At 36.6% G+C, this 22,073-nt stretch overlaps 1 protein-coding gene across 1 annotated transcript in view; it reads right to left on the minus strand.

The window, feature by feature from the left end:
- The window catches only part of SHOC1 (shortage in chiasmata 1), a 51,386-nt gene that overhangs the window by 27,818 nt on the left and 1,495 nt on the right, over window positions 1-22,073 (minus strand). Inside the window, exons 2-11 of the mRNA XM_065747073.1 lie at window positions 20,536-20,665; window positions 19,857-19,938; window positions 16,536-16,726; window positions 13,476-13,638; window positions 10,480-10,582; window positions 9,618-9,774; window positions 4,998-5,127; window positions 4,077-4,171; window positions 3,146-3,388; window positions 849-1,295 (exon numbers count right to left, since the gene is read on the minus strand). Of these exons, the coding sequence (XP_065603145.1) occupies window positions 849-1,295; window positions 3,146-3,388; window positions 4,077-4,171; window positions 4,998-5,127; window positions 9,618-9,774; window positions 10,480-10,582; window positions 13,476-13,638; window positions 16,536-16,726; window positions 19,857-19,938; window positions 20,536-20,665 (1,741 nt within the window). The remainder of the gene's footprint in view (window positions 1-848; window positions 1,296-3,145; window positions 3,389-4,076; window positions 4,172-4,997; window positions 5,128-9,617; window positions 9,775-10,479; window positions 10,583-13,475; window positions 13,639-16,535; window positions 16,727-19,856; window positions 19,939-20,535; window positions 20,666-22,073) is intronic.

Below are 22,073 nucleotides of genomic sequence, written 5' to 3' on the forward strand. Positions count from 1 at the left end.
CTCCCTTACCATTCCTGCAGTCCTCACTCCTGACTGTTTCTCACTGTTATCTGTGAGAACAAAGCTGCCTATAATTTTTCTTTTTCTAACAACTGGACTGTCTCATTATCTCCTGGAGTTTTTAGAAAAACAGTTTTTAGAAACAGTTCCAACAGTTCTTTTAGATAACTTCAACTCTTATTCACTATCTAGGCTATGCTAATTCTACAAAGACAAAAGTAAAAGTAATTGATTTCTCCAAAGAGGTCTGGAGACCTTATTCAGGATATACAGAAAGAAAGAGAATCCCAGCATGGCTAAGATCTGGATCTGCCTGTTCCAAACCATGTTCCACCAGGAAGACCAAGAGCAGGATGCCTAGGACCACATCCAGGCCCCTTTGCGGATCTCCACGGAGGAAACTCCACAGCATCTGGGCAGGGCTCAAGCACTCACACAGTAAGTAAGTGCAGCTGTCATTCAGATCTTCTGGAGGAAGAACCACTTAAAGTCACTCTTCAGAACAGGAATAAACTCATATTACAATAGAAATAATAAAACAAAAATACCACCACCAACAAAAAGAACAAGAAAAAACAAAACCAAACAACACACACACAAAAAAACACAAAACAACAAAAAAAATCAAACAAAAAAAACCAACAAAAAACAAAGAAATCTAAAGAACTAATGAAGTCAAGAACTGTAGATGAAAATTTAACAACATTAAAGATCTTAAAAACTTTACTACTGCACTGAAATTTTTTCCCACATAATTCTACACACGTGAACTACCAGCATCTATGGTAACTGGCATTAGAGAGCAGTACTGAAAATGGAATAATAGCAGAATAAAATGATTCACATACCTTTTTCAGGACTATCTACACCATTTTTTTCCTGTCTTTGAGAGATTGTGTGTTTACACCTTAGCATTATAAAGTTGTTCAGATCAGAATCACCACTGTCCCATTTTGAATCAAGTGTGAATGATGCAGGCTTTGGACCCTCAGAAGTGTTGTGCTGTTTAAAAGGCACATCTTTACAGATGATGGATGCAAGTGATTTGTCTGTCTTCTCTTCTTGGCTTAAGAAATAAATAGGCTTTTCTATATTACTCTTTTGTATTCTTCCAACGTTTTCCAGAGAAGTATTTGTTCTGTCTATTTTGAAAGAAGATGCAGCATTTATAGGCAGGTCTAAGTGCTGCATTGTGGTCTGAGGTGATGTGCAAAGATCATTTATTTCATCCATCTGATGTCTTTCAGTAAAAAGCAGCTCCTGATCTGACACGGAATTCTTCTCTTCAGGCCATCCTAAAAAATAAAATTTCTCTGCTGAAATGCAGATACATTTTTTTTTAATTGATCCTAGTTGAAGTAAATTACTTTGGATTGAAAGCTATTTAGTATTTCCTTTTTCTGTCTTCCCAGATTTTCATTTTAGAAAATTTGTACTGATTACTCTACTCCTAAGTCAAAATGTTCAATTCTGAGAATCAGAAGGGCCATGCTGTTTTGTTAAGTTACCAGTTTTCAAAAGTGCTGCTTCCTGCTGCTAAGAAGAGCATGCTAAGAAGCTGCTTTCTAAGAAGAGCAATACAAGACATTTGATTGGAAAAAACTTCTCCTCTATACCCAATCCAAATTTCTTTTAGTTTGAAACCATTTCCCCTTGTTCTATCACAACAGACCCTGCTCAAAAGTCTTCCCTTCTATCTTATAGCTGCTTTTTAGACAATTAAAGGCCACTATCAGTCCTCCCTGGAGCCTACTCTTCTCCGGGGTGAACAGCCCCAGCTTTCTCAGCCTGTTCTCACAGGGGAGATGTTCCACGCCTTGGAATTACTCTTGTGGCCCTCCACTGGATGCACTCCAACAGGTCCATTTCTCTCTTGAACTGAGGACTCCTTATCCAGACACAGTGCTCCAGGTGAGGTCTCACCAGTACAGACCAGAGGGACAGAATCATCTTTCTCAAACTGCTGGACACACTTCTGATGCAGCCCAGGACATGGTTGAGTTTCTGGGGAGTGAAGGCACACTGCTGTCTCACATCCAGCTTCCCATCTACCAGTACCTCCAAGTTCTTATTGGCAGGGCTGTTCTCTATCCCAGTATTTCACAGCTTGTACTGATTGTGAGAGTTGCTGTGATCAAGGTACAAGACTTTGCACTTGGATATGTTGAACCTGAAGTTCACTTAGGTCCACTGCTCATGCCTGTCCTGGCCTCTGTGAATGGCTTCCCAACTCTCATGTGTGTCAACCACACTGCACAGCTTGGTAATATCCAGACTTGCTTAGGACAGAAAGGTGTTTATCAAAATATTCCAAATCAAAATTACTACTTCCAAAGGAATTCTTCTGAACAGAAATCACAGAATAATCACCTTAATGGAAAAGACCTCTAAGATCAAGTCCAACCACTACCCCATCACCGAAAAGCCCACTAAAATACGTCCTTAAGTGCCACATCTACACACTTCTTGAATACCTCCAGGGATGGTGACACCACTATTTCCCTGGGCAGCCTGTTCCAATATCTCAACACTTGCTCGGAGAAGATATTTTTCCTAATATCCAACCTGTACCCCAACTGATGCAACTTGGGACCATTACCACTCATCCTATATTGCTGTTACCCAGGAGCAACCCCCAGGAGGCCAACCTCCCCTTGCTACAACTTTCATTCAGGGAGTTGTAGAGAGCAATAAGGTCTCCCCCGATCCTCTATTTCTCCAGAATGAATCATCTCAGTTCCCTCAACCTCTCCTTGAAGACTTGTGCTTCAGGGCTTTCCCTTCCTTGGCCACACTCCAGTGACTGTTTTTTACCCAAGGAAGAATATAACTGCTCAAGCTACAGGCTGCAATGTATGAAATCATTTAATTTAAAAGTATTATGGTTGACAGAGGTTACATTTTATCTGCATACTTGTAGAAAATATAACTTTCTGCATTTAAACAATTTTGTTACTTCAAGATGTTTTAAGTTTCTGAAAGTATATCTTAACTACAGAAGTGTTTCTGCTTCATAGTGTTATATTTTGTTCTTAAGAACAAAATCTTTCATTGCCATCCTGTTGGAAGTATGTAACCATCCCTATCTTTTTCAGTTCCTATCTTTGCCTTTTTATAACTTTTTTTTTTTTAAGAAGATACTTACTTTCTAACTGATGTGTAGAAAATGGTGTGAATGTTTCTACTTCTGTAGAAAGTAAACAGTTTGTATTATTGGAATCCCTTTTCAATTGCTCCAAAGTATCAGTGCAAATGAGATCAAATCCCATATGAAGCCACCAGTCCTCCTCTAGTGAGATAAACACTGGTGTTTCTGCATTGATTGAGAGCATTTCCTTTAGTTCTGTGAGAGAATAGCGCCAAGACTCAAGTTTAAATCTCTGATGCTCTACAAAAACAGAAATCAACATATATTAATAATTTAGAATGAAAATAAGCAGAATGTAATCTTGGAAATGAAAAATACCTGGTAGTCATGACCTGTGTAGTACATGTTTCCCTTGTTTTTGTTTCTGTTTGTAAGTCAGTGCCCATTATGAGACTTACAAGCAAAGCAGCTACTAGTAATGAGTATTCTGGTGCTGTCAGAACCACCTGTTTGTTTTTGGGTTTTTTTTTCGCTTTGTTCCATGATGTGAATTCAGCTCTTGTCAAGTCAATTATTTTCCATTTTCAGGATTTTTCTATTGCTTGACAGATATTTTGAAACATTACTTTAGGTAAAATAGCATCCAAAATGGAATTACTTCAATAGATTTTATTACCAACTTTAAATTACCTCACTTCTTAAGTACACTTAGTAGTAATGAACAGAAAATTTTGTAGTGAAATGTAACTCTTCATTCAAATTATCTCCACAGAAGGATACATGACATACTAAATTCTTTGCTACCATATTGCTACTAGTTATATTTACTAAAAAAAGTCAGCTTATCCGAACCAAAGAGTTACATTAACAGGTTAAACTTCAGTGGTTCAGAAGACATGCTCTTTATTATAACATTATCTTTTTCACTACATTTTTTCAATATATGTAGAAATGTTCAACATAAATTAGAAGTTCCATATTTCCTTACCAACAAGTAAAAGAGAGGTCACATTATCCCAGTACTTCTCTGACTGCCATACCAAAGAGTCTAAGTATTCCATAGAGGGCTCTGTAATCAAAATACTAAGGAAATAAAAGAAGACTTAGAAGTGTGAAGTTTAACAGTATTATCTGTTGAATTTTAGAACTGATTGATCTATACAAAGCTAATTCAAAAGATACACCATCTCTCTACATTTCGTGTTCATACACGCATTCATTAAAAATATTTTCTTGTTCATATAAGACATCATTTCATACAACACCACTGTAAGAAGAAAGTTGTGAGAGAAGGTATCTAGTCTTTTTCATGAAGAAAAGTGGCGCTGAATAAGAATTCTATCTAGATTATGCTCCCTTCCAAAAAAGGTACTTAAAGCCCTTCTGGATAAGCAAAAGACATAGGAAGACAAAAAAATGCTAGTCTTACAACAAGATAAAATGGAAAGGATGAAGCCATCTTGATTCTATGTCAGTACGAAAAGGCTTAAAACACTTTCTTCAGAAACTCTTCTGGTAGGTGATTCTTGGTAAATGTAGATACTTGGTATATGCATAAATATTTATATATATATATATATGTATATACACACACACATACATACATGCTGCATATAAATATTTACTATTGTCTATTCCAAAAATGAGAATAGACAATGAAAAATTCAGTCTATCAAGTCTCCTAGGAGAAAGAGAGTTACCATAGAAACTGTGGTTTCTTTTTTCAAGCTCTGTTGAAAAAGGGCACAGATAGGGGTAACTCACATTATTTACACTGTAAGACAAAATATTTATAACTATCTTAGTGCTCATCACTACCAATTCACAAATAGCCATTTTTACACTAATTTTAAGGATTTATGGTTTAGAGTATTTATGACATAATTTATTATTATAAAGTTTTCATTACCTGTTACCAAAAAGAGGACTAAGTTCTTCTTGAAGGCCTTCACATAGAAAATTCAGCTGTGGTCTTTGTTGTTTGCGCAAAGGAGTTAAAGGTACTTCAATTTCAGCTTTCAGATATAATATGTGGTTGGCTAGAGAATGTATAAAACCCCATCCAAATCAGAAAAATCTAACGCAGTTCACAAGGCTTCATGTGAATGAAACACACAAAGTTAGAAATTTTACACTGAGGAAGTTCTGCACTAACATTTTTAATACTTTAATGGGATAATCCACTACTTCAGCAATAAAACACAAATAGGCATACTTCATATTTAATTCCCAGATAGTTTGGATATAATAATGTACAGGCATTACATTTCCTTACCCATTCTGTAATGTAATTCTGGCTGCCTACTCTTCCCGTGTAAAACAATGCTTAGGATTAAATCACAAGGTGTTATGGGTGAAGTTTGATGTTACATGATGACCACTGTTGGCATTCTTATTTCCCACACAGGTGAAACTATTTAGATTGGAGAGATCAGACAATTTGGGGTGGCTGGAAAAGTGCACATATAACTGAATAGACCCAGAAAATTGAGGAACAAATTTCAGACTTATAAATAAGTACATTTTAAAAAAAAGTTAATGTCATTTTAATTTATAGGTGTCACCACTGAAACGAATCACAGCACCGTTTTCTAAAAACAGTGTATAGACAAACTTGCTTGCTACTAATATGAGTCATTTTTCACAAGCTTTTTTTTACTAATCATATTAAATGTTAATATTTTAATTGATTATTTCTTTCAATTAAAATCTTATAGAGAATTAGAAACTTGGTGCGTTTTTTGAATAATTCCATTAAAATTGGAGGTCTATATGATTGGCTTGGTATTCATCTGTCTAGCACTCTTCTAATGGTACTGTTAATTAAGTTTGACCAGAAAGCAGAGATCACAAAAAACAACCAAACAGAAAAACCCAACAGTTCTTCCATGTTCTGTGAGAATGAACATCCAGAAAAAATAGAATTAAATTAGTGCCTCCATGCAGAAAACATTTGTAACAAGTTCCCTACTCATTGGAGCAGGCTGTAAGCAGCTGTAATCACCACAAGCACACTGCTAGGCCACGTGGCACCCAGTAAGCTACGAATCAGCCATCTCCACAGCTGCTCACGGCTGCTTGCTGTCCAGATTTACAAGCAGATTGTATGGCAGGAAGGATAGCATTAGACAGAGAATCACAGAATAAACAGCATACATCAAAAAGTACGAAATTAAAGTTGTTGCAAAAGAAAGAAACAGATTTCCAAATAGTATAATTACCTTCTCACTTAGAACCAAAAACAGCTCAGTAAACTTCAGCTGTGAACTTCAGATTCACTAATTTCTTTTTAGTGTCAAGAAACAAATTTAACCATTTTTCTTGAATGGGATAGGAACTTATCTCAGGACAGCAAGATTTCTGACATAAAGAACAATTATTTTTCCTTTAGCAATACTGTTCATTATTACTATTCATTCTCATCTAATTATTCTGGCCTTGAGACAGAAACATTTTGACCCACTACATTAGTTAAACATTGCCTACACTTAGGACTGTTATTTACTTTCTAATAGCAAATAAAAAAAAACGAATGAGTGACTTCTCTTGACTCTCATCTCCTTTATAAAAAATAATCCCTATAACTAGCAAGAGAGGTCAATAAGTAATGAAATGTTGATAAAAAATGCCATTATTTTATGACTGTTTCTTCTTGGAGTCTAAGCAAGTATGTTGTGCTTCTGTTAACACATACAGCAAAATGAAGAAAGAGGAGAATACTAAGGTTTCTCTGTTGAAATTTGACTTTGGGTATAGGAACTTCCATTGTTTGCAGTGTCTTAGTGATAGATTTGGGTCTGCAGATGTCAAGCCTACAGATCTGTGAACAAAGACATGTAAGCTGAAGTGACTGAATCTTGCCTGATTCAATAGATCTCAGCCAGCAAATTGGTAAGAATTATTAATGTCACTTTCTTTTAAAAAACAATTCAAGATGTTTTGCCTACTCCTCTATACTGGAAGAATGGATAAGATCCTAGGTATGGCCATAGCCACCTTGTTATTACCACATTCACGAGAGTCCTTCTTCAGCTTATCACAAGCACTTCAAGTAAAGAACAGGCTGCTAGTTTAGTGGGTTCAGATTAAAGTTGATCTTGAGGGGAAATAATCTCCAGAGGGAAATTAAGTTTAACTTTGTCTTGATGGGAAAACGTAGAAGCCCAGGTCAAACCCCCTGTACACCAGGCACTTCCAGCTGGTACGATTGCTCTCATCCAAATGTCTCTACAACACAGTGTCAGGAACAAGAAGCTATTAGTTTGAAGGAGAAAGACATCCGTCTTCCTTTTATCACAGTAAGACTGAGATAAAAGTACAGTTTTGGATCTGAAGAAAACACAGAATCAACTAAGAATTTTTATAAATGCTGGAAGGAGAATTAGCAATTGAACATGTACTGTATGTTACTGCCCAATAGAAAAACGGGTAGACTTTCTGCAAGATAGAACATACATTAGAATGAGGAATTCTATAGATTCATAGACATTAGCATTGGAAAAGACCTCTAAGATCATACAGTCCAACCATCCTAATCATTATTCATTTAAATACTGTTTATTCGAGTATTACCACTTCTTCTAGGACACAATGAGTTTCAAATGTCACTTTCTGTGCAGGTCTGTCAGAATGAAATTTCCTGATTCCAACAATAGGAAAAGCAAAGATTTAACCTACATGTTTCAGCTCCTCAACATTTTCAGTTTATTTCTGTGGAAAACACCTTTAGAGGCTATTTGACTTCACATCTCAGTCACACAGCATTAGTGAACCACCTGACAAAAAAAATGCCTGTCCAGTAGTTTTGTACCTCTGGAACACCTGACCTTGGCACTTCTCCCAGGTTTGTCCTACAGCACCATTCTTTGAATGTATTTACATAAAGACTTAAACTTTAAACTGCACTCTTTCACTCCAAAATCGTAATCAATTTGACATCCCTTTCCTCTGACCTCTGTGAGTAGATAAGTTGCAAGATAAAAAAACAACAACACACTAAGGCTAATTAAATGTGAACGTTAGCCAGAAGAAATGTAAAGAACCTAGAGCTGGTTGTCGTTAGCCTTCAGCATTCTTGAAAGGAGCATGGTTCCTCTACCCATCTATGGTGAAGGTACAAAATAGATAACCCAAGCCAATGTTCTTATTTTAAGTAACTGAGTCACACATGCACCCACGAACATAATATAGAGACATTCACTTGAAAAATTTATTTGAAGTATCAGTATTGGTTGTAGGTCTTCTTACCAGATTCAGAGATTTCCAACATGGTTATGCTGTTATTGGACCTAACCACTGAAGTAGGACAGTATTTGGAAACTTCCATTTTGTTCACAATTTTTTCTTTGAGATCTGAAAACAGATTTTAAAAGATGCCACGAATTAATCATTTATCGATCTTTCCTGTCAAAGCAATTGAAAAAAATCTCCTTGCTGGATCTTCGTTATTTATCACTATGAAAAATTACCATTATGCTCAGTAACACAAGTGCCACAAATCAGTGATTTTTTATAGATCAGAACAGTGCCCAGTCTTGTCCCTTAAAGGTGCTGGAAGACAATTGCAATATACTATAGTAGTCATCTGAACCAGTCAGCCTTTTTATTACTACAGTGATATGATTTCTGCAACAAGTAGGTAGCCTAAATGTAGTGTACTAAGCATTTGCATATGCAGATTCTTGTGCTACTGGATGAGGACTAAAATGAATGTCAACCTATTCCTTTTTATTTTATATACAAAATCCTCAAACATCTGCATTTAGCTTGGTAGTGGAATATGACAAGTAAAATTTAATGTACTAAAATGTATCAGATAAGTAAATATGAAACTGCCCTGTGCAAATGTTGTTTTAAAGTTCTGCTCCTACCTTCAGTAAATGACAGCTTTACTCAAAACTGCATCCCTCAAAAAGAAGCAGTTTTCCTCACTTGTTTGCCAAAACTAGCAGAAGTTTACTTATAATTTTTTTTATTTTTCAGCTCAAAATAATAAGTCCCAGGCAGTGGCTTCTTCCCTTAACCACACAAAGTACTTCCACAGATAAAAGTGCAACAGTCAGTAAGTGTCATTAAGTCACAATTATCTGTACTGTAAAAGCTTTTATTAACTTTCATTAATCTGCTTTAAAGAAGTTGCTACTGTCATTTAGAATATTTCTGTTGTCAATGGGAATATTTACCCCTTTTCCCATAGAAATGTTATTTCACATTTGCAGTTACAATGTAATTCAAGTAATGTATATGGCATGAATATATTACATACAATCTTCTTGAAGATGTCTCTGAAAGTAAAATTAATTACAGATAATAAAACATAGCATAAAATAACCATAATAACAGAAAAAAAAGGTATCATGCTTCATGTTCACTTGCAAGTTTACAACATAACTGAGGACTGAACCAAATGGCACAGGCCATTTCCCCTTGGCTATTTCATGAGACCTTTCTAATACTTTGAAATTTGGGTATGGCATAGTTTAGCCTGTAAAAACAAATGGGTAAAGCGTTTAAGAAAACCAGCTCTCACCTTCTTTGATCACACCTTCACACATATTTTCATCAGCCATAGTTTCTGGAGCTAAATTTAATAACTTTTTCAATTCCAAATATGATGGATTCTTAATGGAATCTGATTTGCTGTTGCTGCTTTTGCAGAATTCTAACTCATAAGACACCATGAAATACTGAAAAACATTAATCCCCACAGAACGGTAAGTAAATTTTAGACTTCCTTTGACATTACTGTTCAGTCTTAACTTGGAAAAAGTCTTGAAATAGTTAATTAAATGAAACTAACCTGATCTCAGAAATTTTAAGAAAGAAGACACATGAAATATACACGGCAGACACAACGCCTTGATCAATACACAGAAAAATGACAGTGTATGATTTTTCAAGATGAACCAGTGCAGTAAAAAGAGTGGATCTAAAAAGGTATTTCTGAATCAAGTAAAATCCTCATTTGTTTAACCAAATCTTTTTTTGGTAGAATATTAAAAAACAGAGAAAGAGTTAAAGTTGATTTTCATTTTGTTTGCTCAGAAAAGAAGCTTGGTTCCAGAGCATGCATTAGAGCCTCCCCTTTTCTATAGACATACCATGACTTTCTATTTCAATTAATTTTTACTCTCAGTGCAACATCACATACAGAAATCTACCAACATGTCAGGTTTCAGTAAGAAAATTTAATATGGAAGATTCCTAACAATTGTATGAAAAAATAATAATATGCAAATAATGCGAGTGTTTTTCTAACCTCAGAAGCAAGGGGCTTTGTATACTTACCGAATATAAAAAAACCTCAATAAAATTACCAGCAGATAAACAAGCATTAATACACATAAAGCAATCACTAATAAAATAATAGGGCAGAGACAACATTGTGATACCTCTTCATCTTTTAGTGCTGTCGTACAGAAGTCCTCCGTAATTCCTTGCAAGTCTTTCTTTCTCTCCAGCATTTCTATTTCATTTTGGAAAGTCAAACATCCCCTTTAAAAGGTCAGAAAATAAAGCAAGTGATTAGTCCATATCTAAGACTGAAAATCTTAGCAGTACTTTGACAACTAGATACGTGGCAAAAGGTATTTTTTTCTAAATCTATGCTTGGAGCTTCCAAGGGATGTTTTAACAAAACATAATTATACACAATTGTTTTTCAAGGAAGTATACATTACATACAGAGTAGTACCACTTATTTGGACCTGTCTTAAAAAAACTACAGAAAAAAAAATATCTATTTTTTAAAAATTGTTCCTATTTATAACTGCCCTGACTAGTGAAAGTGCTTGCTTTCTGGAAAATCTGCAGATCCGTTTTTCTTATAAGATTTCATGCTTTATACAAAATTTCTGTAAACTACAATGATATTATTTTATTTCAGTTGCTTTTCATTCTTATTTTCAGGACTCTTTGTTGTACTAAAAAAGTAGAATGTGCTGTCTATTAAAGAGGAAAAGGTATTTTCCTTGATTTAAGTGACAATACAGACTCCCACAGTATTCTCCTAAGGAAACTGGCAGCCCGTGGTGTGGACAGGTTCACTCTTCTCTGGGTGGAGAACTGGCTGGAGGGCCGTGCCCAGAGGGTAGTGGTTAATGGAGTTAAGTCCAGCTGGCGTCCTGTAACGAGTGGTGTCCCCCAAGGGTCAGTTTTGGGGCCCATCTTGTTTAATATCTTTATTGATGACCTAGACGAGGGAATTGAGTGTACCCTCAGTAAGTTTGCAGATGACACAAAGCTGGGAGGATGTGTCAAACTGCCTGAGGGTAGGGAGGCCCTTCAGAGGGATTTGGATAGGCTGAACAGCTGGGCTGAGCAAAATGGGATGAGGTTCAATAAGACCAAGTGCCGGGTCCTGCACTTTGGCCACAATAACCCCATGCAATGCTATAGGCTTGGGGCAGAATGGCTTGAAGAATGTAGAGAGGAAAAGGACCTGGGGGTGTTGGTTGATGCTCGGCTCAACATGAGCCGGCAGTGTGCCCAGGTGGCTAAGAAGGCCAACAGCATCCTGGCCTGTATTAGAAATAGTGTAGCCAGCAGGAGCAGGGAGGTGATCATCCCCCTGTACTCAGCTCTGGTACGGCCGCACCTCGAGTACTGTGTTCAGTTTTGGGCCCCTCACTACAAGAAGGACATTGAGGTCCTGGAGCGTGTTCAGAGAAGGGCAACAAAACTGGTGAGGGGTCTGGAGCACAAGTCTTATGAGGAGCGGCTGAGGGAGCTGGGATTGTTTAGTCTGGAGAAGAGGAGGCTCAGAGGAGACCTTATTGCACTCTACCACTTCCTGAAGGGGGGTTGTGGTGAGGAGGGGGTAGGCCTCTTCTCCCTGATAAGTAATGACAGGACGAGAGGGAATGGCCACAAGTTGCGCCAGGGAAGATTTAGATTAGACCTCAGGAAGCATTTCTTTTCTGAAAGAGTGGTCAGGCACTGGAATGGCCTGCCTAGGGAGGTGGTTGAGGCACCATCCCTAGCGCTGTTCAAGAAGCGTTTAGATGAGGTGCTAAAGGACTTAATTTAGTAGTTGGGTAGAGATAGTGATAGGAGGATGGTTGGACTAGATGATCTTATAGGTCCTTTCCAACCTTATGAACTTATGAACTTATGAATATTCTAAAATGGCAAGTAAGAGTCAGAGTGTTACTATCCATTTAAAGCAACAATACAATGACAGGGCTAAAGATTTTCCAGGCAGAAAGAAACCTGTTCATTGGACCTGCCTCTTGTGGCCTTTGTAGGGTGGTAAAACTATGAAAAGAATGACTCTTCTAGGGGGACAGCTTTTTCATACACCCCTGGCACTCACTTTGTAGAGTAAAACTGTAGATTGAAGAGTAAAATTAGATCCATGTCTAGCTTTGAGATAATCATCTAACTTTACAATAATATGAAATTTGTCTAAATGGATCTTCATCTACATGAGTCTCCCTGGGTGCACTACTAGGCGACTGGGGTGCCCTCCATGATATATTTGGTGCCTTGCTGGCTGTGCATCACCAGGTCAGAGATAGTTTTCTAAAAGTTCACACAGGTATTTTTTCCCATGTGACTGTTACTTCTGAAAGTTATAGGGGAATTTGGATTACATTTTCTTGAGGAAATTTACTAAATTCTACAAATGCACAATGCCTTAGGTCTAGCACTCACTGGAATAATATGTTCCAAATAAACAGGAAAATAACTCATCCTTGTCCTGTTGTTATGTAAGTGCAATTAAATTAGCTAAATTCTACTTCACCTTGCTTGCATGGAGTGAATCAGCATAAAATTTAGCCAGACCTCAGGAATGTATATACATAGATTAATATATTCAGAAAATATTGAACACATTCTGAATATACCTTAAATGTTTTCATGATCCAATTTGCTCAGATCCCTGATATTGATGCCTTCCAATTAAATTCAACCAAACAAACAGCATGAAAACAAGAAAACCAGAACAATAATATTGAAAGTTGAAAACTGCAACTCAGGGGGGTAAAATAATGGCTTTACAGACAGCATGACAGAGAGGAGGGAAAGAAGGAATATGGAAGCATGAGTAAAATCATGACTCAACTAAATTTAATGGAATTTTACTGAGGAGTCAAGCCACAAGGAACATGAGATCTCTTGAAAATGGACATTCTTCTAGCAAAGGCTAAATTCCTGAGCACAATTAATACTTACAAAATGTACTAATGACATGACTTCATTTATTCACATTGTTTTAAATAGTATATATAAATTTTATCCTGTTAATTTTTATTATGGGAGAAGAAAAGCTGAAATATTTACTTGTTCAATTAGATAAAAAGTTAATATATGAAATACGTTAAACTGTTAATGGCTTTACTTAAAAGTTAGTATTTATATTTAATGTTACTCAATTTGTAGATACCTAAAAATGTTCTCTTCTGTTAAATTCTGTCCTTCAGAATCTAAAAGAGGATCCCTCACACAAAAAAATTTTAGTCTGCCCAGAAGCGTAGACAAATTAGGAAGTTTTTTACAATAGCTTTTGAGATTATCAACAAAAACAAATTCATCTCCAACATGTAGATCTGAAGAAAAATAAGAAAAAGAATGATCAGAAGAATTGTTTAACGACAGTCCAAATGCTATAGATACTAGCAAAGCAACAATGATTTCTTAATTTAAATACTTTAGAGTTTTAAAGTTTCAAATGCAACTTAGTATAGATTTCCAGTGGTCCAACCAATAAGTTTTGATTTTCTTCAGTTTTTTTTTCCTTTGCTTTCACGTAACACTCATTGGGAAGAAAAGCTACTTTATTTTCATTCCCTTTGCATTATCAAGTATCATAAGGGTCTTTTGAGGTAGGTTTTGGCTGAGTAACTTAGTTCAATGCAATTTGTAACAGGCTCATACATTTCAACAGGCAGTAATGAGGCAATATGTCCATTACATCTAAAAGGAAATGTGGATTCACTAGTTCTGCAACCATGATAAACTTACGGAAAAAAAAAACCCAAAAAACTATATATATAGGGGTTAAGAAATGATGATGTTTTCATGAAAGAAGAAATTAATGACTTTAATTTATTCTGAACTTACATTAGCAGGAATTTTGTTATTGTATTATTTGTATTAAATATTTTGTTACACACAGGCTGGTAGAAAAAATAAAAATATCTGGAAATATATTTAGAATTACACTTTAATTGAATTTATCAATTATAATTTCAAATTCTCTATCATGTTCTTTCTTAATTTAACACTATTCACTTTTTCCAGTCAAGGCACACAGCATCACTCTTAACATTCCAGTTCTAGTAACATTAATCTATGAGTAAATTTCTGTGTTTTGGTATTCACTGTATATATCTTCATTCTTTTTCTGAAAACTTAGATGGTTTTATGCTGCCAACAGACTAGTCAGCATCAATTAGGTCTTCACTGACGCTAAATAGCTTTAAAATCTTTCAAAATTAGAAATATAAAAATTGTTTGAATAAACACTTCCCTCACCGATCAGCCTTTGGCAAAGATTTCCTTCTTCAATTTGACAATAGTTAATAAAAATTTCTTGAAGTAATGCCATGTTTATGTTGATAGGTAACTGTTAATCAACTATTTCAATAAGCTTGTCAAAAGACTAGTGAATAGCCTGATGTCTGTCATGGTTTAATGATTTTTGTTACCAGTATTCCACATCACAACATAGGACACTGGGAGTTTAAGAGTTAATGCTCCAGCTCTGTGGATTTTCAATAGTTCCAAATATATCTGTCTCAGAAGAGAAGAACTAGGTACCGCAGAGGACTATTCACTGCTCTGTTTCTGTTTTCCATTCAGAGGGAAATATAAAACTATTTGCAGGACATAAGATGTCTCCTTTTCCTTTTCTGCTCATTTCTGCTCCCTAGCCGTCTCGCCTTCAGCATTATGGTTTTGGACACTCTCATTTTATTTGATTTATTAGCTTCAATTCCAATTATATTGTGCTATATTGTGCTATTCTTGCATTCTTATATTTAGTAAATTAGCTTTCCTTCTCAGACCATTGCTGCTGTTTTGTTTTAGGCTCATGTTCCTACCCTTTCCCATTTCTTATTAGTCATGAAACTGGACCAAACAGGCCTGCAAACTGTTGACAATGTCCTCTCATAAAAAGATAATAGAGTACTTTAAGTTTGCTTCCTTACTTCTGTTTAAGTACAATAATTATCTGTAAATCCTCAAAAAAAAAAAAAAACAACAACAACCCCCCCAAAAAAAGCAAACCAAAGCAAAGCAAAAACAAACAAAAATAAAATTAAAAAAAGATTCTTTTTTTCTGTAGGGACTCCTCCTTCCCATAGCAATTTATCTCCATTGAGAGGCTTGTTTCCAAAAAGTTATGAGTTGAAGTATGTGAAAGCACACAAATTCTTTTTATTCTCTGTAGACAAATACGAGGGCTGCTCTGAAAGTAATGCCTCCTACTTTACTATGTTCTTGCACAAGGTCAGAGGTGGATGACGATGACATGGCAGTGCATACACGCTGAACCTTCCCACCAATATTCCACTACATTGTCATGCAACAGATAGCAGAGGGACAGGCTGACAAAACAGTGTTTTGTAGCTCAGTTTGCTCTATCAAAAAGTGTTACTTTGCTCTTTGTAGTTTTTGTAATTTCCACAGAAACAGGAGACATTACTTTCGGAGCAATCCACATAATATAGAGAACTTCATTAATGACTGAAATATTCTGTTACATACTGCATATCTGGATGAAAATCAACTACTTGCTTAAGGAAATGAACTAAGAATTACTAACTGTAAAACAGTTGTATTGTTATTTCCCTAGTAAATATTATCTTGTACAACCTCACAACAAGAACCACTTGTGCCCTCTATGTGTCTGTGTAGCGGCCCAAGTAAATGATTAAGTTACTTCGCTTCCCTATTGTAATCTAATTTACTGATAGACAACAACAAAATCTGATAGTTCAGAATAATATGTCATAATACTCAAATAAAAAAATTCTCAACATTTTGTTTCTGCGATCAGAATGAATTGTACCCAGCAGGGCTCAGAACATTTTTGAAAACACAAAGGCACACTACCCAATTTGAAATACCTTAATCCCAGGAACAAAACAGAAACTGCTCGATTCTTTGTCACCTTTGATATGCTAGAAGTATATGACTCAGAGATCTAACTTTATTGAAGTACAAAGGACCATTAGCATTTTGACCAATGCCTAACAAGATCTATTTATTGTGATACTTTGAATTCACTTTCTGCCATGTGCTATTATGACCTGTCCAGCTCTGCTTCTCCATTGGAAAAAAAATCTCTCTTAAACGGTCACAACTTCTGCAATTGCAAGTAATGCGATCACCCAAACTATCTCTTCCACGATCCATTAGTCATAAACAAAAAAATAATAAAAAAAGGAAGTTTACAAGCTAAGTTTTGTAAAAAGTTAGAAAATATTAAACACCTTACCTTGCCACTGTTCCTTAAGTTCACTGGCACAGTCAGCCTTCAAATATTTCTCTTCAGTTGATACATCCTTACAAACAACCTTCTCAAGTAAATAATGTGTTTCTGTGTCAGTCTGAGAATTGGGATTTGAACTTGGAATAACTTCCATTAATTCATTATTGATAAGAAACCCTACAGAACTGATTGGTTTCCTAAAAAGCAATAAAAACATTCCAGTACTTGAACAACTGTAAGAAATTTCCATAGCACCCTTGACTCCTGAGCGTACCAAAGGCATTCACAAAAATAAGAGCTTTCATAGTCACTGTAGTTGGTCATAACAATTATAGAGTTGTTATCATTATTCAAATATAAATACAAAACTCAACTGCCAATTTACATATTTAATTCTCTCCCAAGATAAAACTCTTCAAATTTAATCTCAGCATTAAATTCATCAAAGGACAATGGCTAGAAAAAAAGCATCAAAATTACTCATGTCATAGCACTTATGATCGAAAAAGCTGCTGGGTTGAATGTATATGTATCTTTCATATATCCTACAGAAATTACATGCACAGCAGCAACTGCTGAAGGTGAAACGCAGTATAACTGAAGAAGTAAAAACATCTCATTTTCTTGTCTCTCTTTGAACTGATGTCAGTGTTAATACTATCTGACAGAGAGAGAAGCTGGTGACCAAATAAATAGGAGTCATTAGACAACATTTTTTTAAAAATCACAGTTCTGCATTAACTATACACTGGATAAAATATTTGTAATTTCTAATTAAAATACAGCTATTTTAAAGCTACGTTATCTACATGCATTGAATGAACTATAAACTGACTCTGACAGATGGTGCTGACGCTTCTGAAGAATCCAGGCTTTCTGCTTGCATATAATAGCTCATAGGTTCATAGGTTCATAAGGTTGGAAAGGACCTACAAGATCATCTAGTCCAACCATCCTCCTATCACTATCCCTACCCAGTGAACTACTAAATCAAATCCCTTAGCACCTCATCTAAACACTTCTTGAACAGCGCTAGGGATGGTGCCTCAACCACCTCCCTAGGCAGGCCATTCCAGTGCCTGACCACTCTTTCAGAAAAAAGATGTTTCCTCAGGTCTAATCTAAATCTTCCCCGGCGCAACTTGTGGCCATTCCCTCTCGTCCTGTCATTATTTATCAGGGAGAAGAGGCCCACCCCCTCCTCACCACAACCCCCCCTCAGGAAGTGGTAGAGTGCAATAAGGTCTCCTCTGAGCCTCCTTTTCTCCAGACTAAACAATCCCAGCTCCCTCAGCCTCTCCTCATAAGACTTGTGCTCCAGACCCCTCACCAGTTTTGTTGCCCTTCTCTGAACACGCTCCAGGGCCTCAATGTCCTTCTTGTACTGAGGGGCCCAAAACTGAACACAGTACTCGAGGTGCGGCCGTACCAGAGCTGAGCACAGGGGGATGATCACCTCCCTGCTCCTGCTGGCTACACTATTTCTAATACAGGCCAGGATGCTGTTGACCTTCTTGGCCACCTGGGCACACTGCTGGCTCATGTTAAGCCGAGCATCAACCAACACCCCCAGGTCCTTTTCCTCTCTACATTCTTCAAGCCATTCTGCCCCAAGCCTATAGCACTGCATGGGGTTATTGTGGCCAAAGTGCAGGACCCGGCACTTGGCCTTATTGAACCTCATCCCATTGAGCTCAGCCCAGCTGTTCAGCCTATCCAAATCCCTCTGAAGGGCCTCCCTACCCTCAGGCAGTTTGACACATCCTCCCAACTTGGTGTCATCTGCAAACTTACTGAGGGTACACTCAATCCCCTCATCTAGGTCATCAATAAAGATATGAAACAAGATGGGCCCCAAAACTGACCCTTGGGCGACACCACTCGTAACAGGACGCCAGCTGGACTTAACTCCATTAACCACTACCCTCTGGGCACGGCCCTCCAGCCAGTTCTCCACCCAGAGAAGAGTGAACCTGTCCACACCATGGGCTGCCAGTTTCCTCAGGAGAATACTGTGGGAGACCGTGTCAAAGGCCTTGCTGAAGTCCAGGTAGACTACATCAACAGCCTTTCCCTCATCTACCTGTCTGGTCACCCAGTCATAGAAGGAGATGAGGTTGGACAAGCATGACCTGCCCCTGGTGAACCCGTGCTGGCTGGGTCTGATCCCCATGTTGCCACGCGTGTGATCTCCCTCTAATGTTGTTACTAATATTGTTATGTAATATATGTATATTGTTAATGCTGTTACTAATATTCTAATTTCGGACAACAAATTCCTCATTAGTTCATCCTGTTGATTTACACAGAATTCTACTAACCTGTCGCACTACACAGTCTTGCCATTTAATAGCCTTCTGGAGGTTAATCACATAAATGGCATCAGTATAGAGTACAGAGTGCATCTCTTAATTTCAGCATTAACCTTCATGTTTAGCCAGTGATAGAGAGGAGTATCTGCTACTTTTTTTTTTTTCCCCAAAACATTTCACAATGCAGCACAGTTCTAAAGTTGTTTTGCAAGTACAAGTAGTACAGCTCAGGAGTGATAACTGGGTGGTACTGACAACAATAAATGTCCAAACTTAAATGAGGTATAAGCCTTTGAAAATCCATAGAACTTTGAACACTGTGCCAAATGAGAGTGTTATTTTATTAAATCACAGCTAAGCGAGCTGCTGAGATGTGGTCAATGGCTCTATGTCCAAGTACAGGCCAGTCACAAGTGGTGCCCCCTAGGGGTCCATTTTGGGACTAATCCTCTTCAATAATTTTATCAATCATTTGGATAGTGGGATTAAGTGCACTCTCAGCAAGTTTGCTTGTGAAATATACCATCCACTGCTCACTGTGCTCACATCCACTGTTTGGTCTCCATAAACATTCAGCAGAAGTTGAAGGACATCAGTGGGTGTCTTTTTTTAAATTTTTTTTGCACGAGGGAACCAATTCCACACCTTTGCTTCATACACACCTCTATGTCAGAAGACCTTTTTGTCAGACTGTCCTCTGCTGCCATCCATCACAAAACAACAAAATGTAACAATGTTGGCAGAAGGTTCAGTCTGCACTGTGATACCACCAATACCTATGGCATTTTGGGCAAAAACCACAAAACAGGAGGCAGTACTTTCAAAACTGCCCTCATAAGTACTACTTTTAGTAAATAAGTCATCTTTAAGCTGTATCCTAGAACAGCTCCACTACAGTGTCCAGTTGGTACCACCAGAAGACATTTCCATCTTCTGTTATCACTAACTTATCACTCACAAAGTAGCTGAATGATATTAAAGAAAACATATATGCTTTAAAGATAGGGTTACTGACTTTTCCACAAAATCCTCCACAGATAAATTTTTCTTCCACTGATCCAATACTGAAACAGCAATCACATTCTGTGCTGAAGTAACTGAGAAAGAAATGGATGAAAAAGAATCACATAAAAAAATAATAAAATAATAAAATCACTTTTAAGTATAAATCAAATTATTGCAAAGGTTAAACTGCAGCTAACATATATAGAAGAGGCAAAGACCGTTGCTTCTACTGTTTTCAAGTGAATGAAAATACACCAGAAATATGCAAATATTTTTATCTAAATTCATGTATGTTTACCTCTGTGCTTGTAAATACCCATTTTTTTTTTAAATTTCAGCATCATCTTCCAGAACTCTCCCAACTGTACAGCTCTTTTCATTACTTATTTAGACAATTTTCTTACACATGTCAGGAGACATGCTGTTGTGCATTTGATTAATTCAGCAGGATGTTTTACAGAGATTTTGACAATCTGATCAAATACTGCCCTCATTTGTAGCACGACACACAAATAAATATCCATTAGCTATCAATTTCTGCTTAGGCGATGAACAAATCTTACTTTCAAATGCTATATGACTGCTACTTCTGGAAATATATATTTTCATATCATACTACATTATATCATGCCCAAACAGAAACTTTTCTGTCACTATGCAGTGAATTTAAACTAAACCAGACAAATTACCTTTTGTCCAGGGCCTCCTGTACTTATCATGAGCAAGAAGTCCAGTCAGATGATACTTTTCATGTTGTCTTAAATGGGTAGGAAAGCAAAGTGACAATCTACAGATGGTATATTTTTGCCTTGCCACACTCTGCACACACAAAAACAGGCATGTGATAAGATTATGAGACACACTTGCATTTGTCTTCTTTTTGTGCACTACATCTTTGGTCCCACTGTTTTCAAGTGTCAACTACTAAAACGTATTTTATGTCTAAGTTTTATGTTTCTGTGAAACTAGCACACAGTCCAAACAAAGATATTAATATTTGCCAGATCTGATATTTAACTTTTAATCTACAGTTCTAAATAGGCAAAACTTGGCATATGCTCAGCTATACCAACCTAAACTTTGCTTATGCAGTCAAGGGTGATTATCATCATCATTTGCACTGGCCTCCAGAACAAGTACATGTGTGCATAAGCTAACTAGAAAGGATTTAACATTACTCCAACCATGGTGGCTGTAAGTGCCCAAACATTCTAAAGCCTCTCTTTTCATGTGCCATTATGAAATAACAAAAGGCTACTTTTGATATTGGTTATTATTATTTTGTTATTATTAGTTAGTGACTCGTTTTATGTTCATTAAATATAGCAGGAAAACATAGTTGTGTTTTCCTACTAAATCCTAGAATTTAACAGTTCAACTATATGTCAACTATGCTGGCTTCTCATTCAAGACCATTTTCAATAAAATGTCCAGAAATTATTTTGTCAAAATTTCTACATGCATTATTGTATAAACAGTACAGAACTCCAGAAAAATCTGTGATTTTAGAAAGCTGAGAAAAATAATACTTACATAGGGGGTTTGGATTTGACAAGCTTATAGTCTAGGAAGAAACTGTTGTCCAAAACTCTGTTCTACAAAAGGCATATTGGAAAAGACATCTAACTACAGAAATGTGGGAAAGTGTTACATGTAAGACCAGAAAATTCCTCCAGCTCTTAGTCATGGCCTGACCAATTCTGTTGCTTCAGGTTGAGGCGATGTCCATCTGTTTCTGCATATGCTGTCAAACCTGTTACAGTTTGTACAGTTAGACATCCCAGATGACAAACTAAAGATTGGTCACTGACCTGCATTACTACCAGAACTATGCTGTCAGCTACACTTTTGGAAACCTTCCTGAATTGGCTAAGATAGAATACAGAAAAAGAAAGTGGGAGAGATAAGAAGGGGAAAAGACATGGAATGTAACATTAGCCCTCAATTATTCAGAGAACATAAAACTCAGTTCTCTCAAAGGTTATAATTATAACTTCTTTTTCCTTTTCAGTTTAATCCTGTCAGATATTTTAAATTGTCAGAATTGCTAATGACAGCCAATCCTAAGAAACAGGTGAAAAAAAAAGATTGCCATTATGCCATCTTCTCTTTAGAAAACCCTTGCAAAAAATTTTAAGCACCATATCGATGTAATAACTTTTTTTTTTTTGTCTAAGGTAAAACACTATGTTTATTCAGGGATCTTCTCTATTAATTCTGAATAAAG

The sequence above is a fragment of the Cyrtonyx montezumae genome, unplaced genomic scaffold (assembly GCF_038088225.1).
Source record: "Cyrtonyx montezumae isolate F1298 unplaced genomic scaffold, pur_monq_1.0 scaffold_41, whole genome shotgun sequence".
Taxonomy (NCBI): Eukaryota; Metazoa; Chordata; class Aves; order Galliformes; family Odontophoridae; genus Cyrtonyx; species Cyrtonyx montezumae.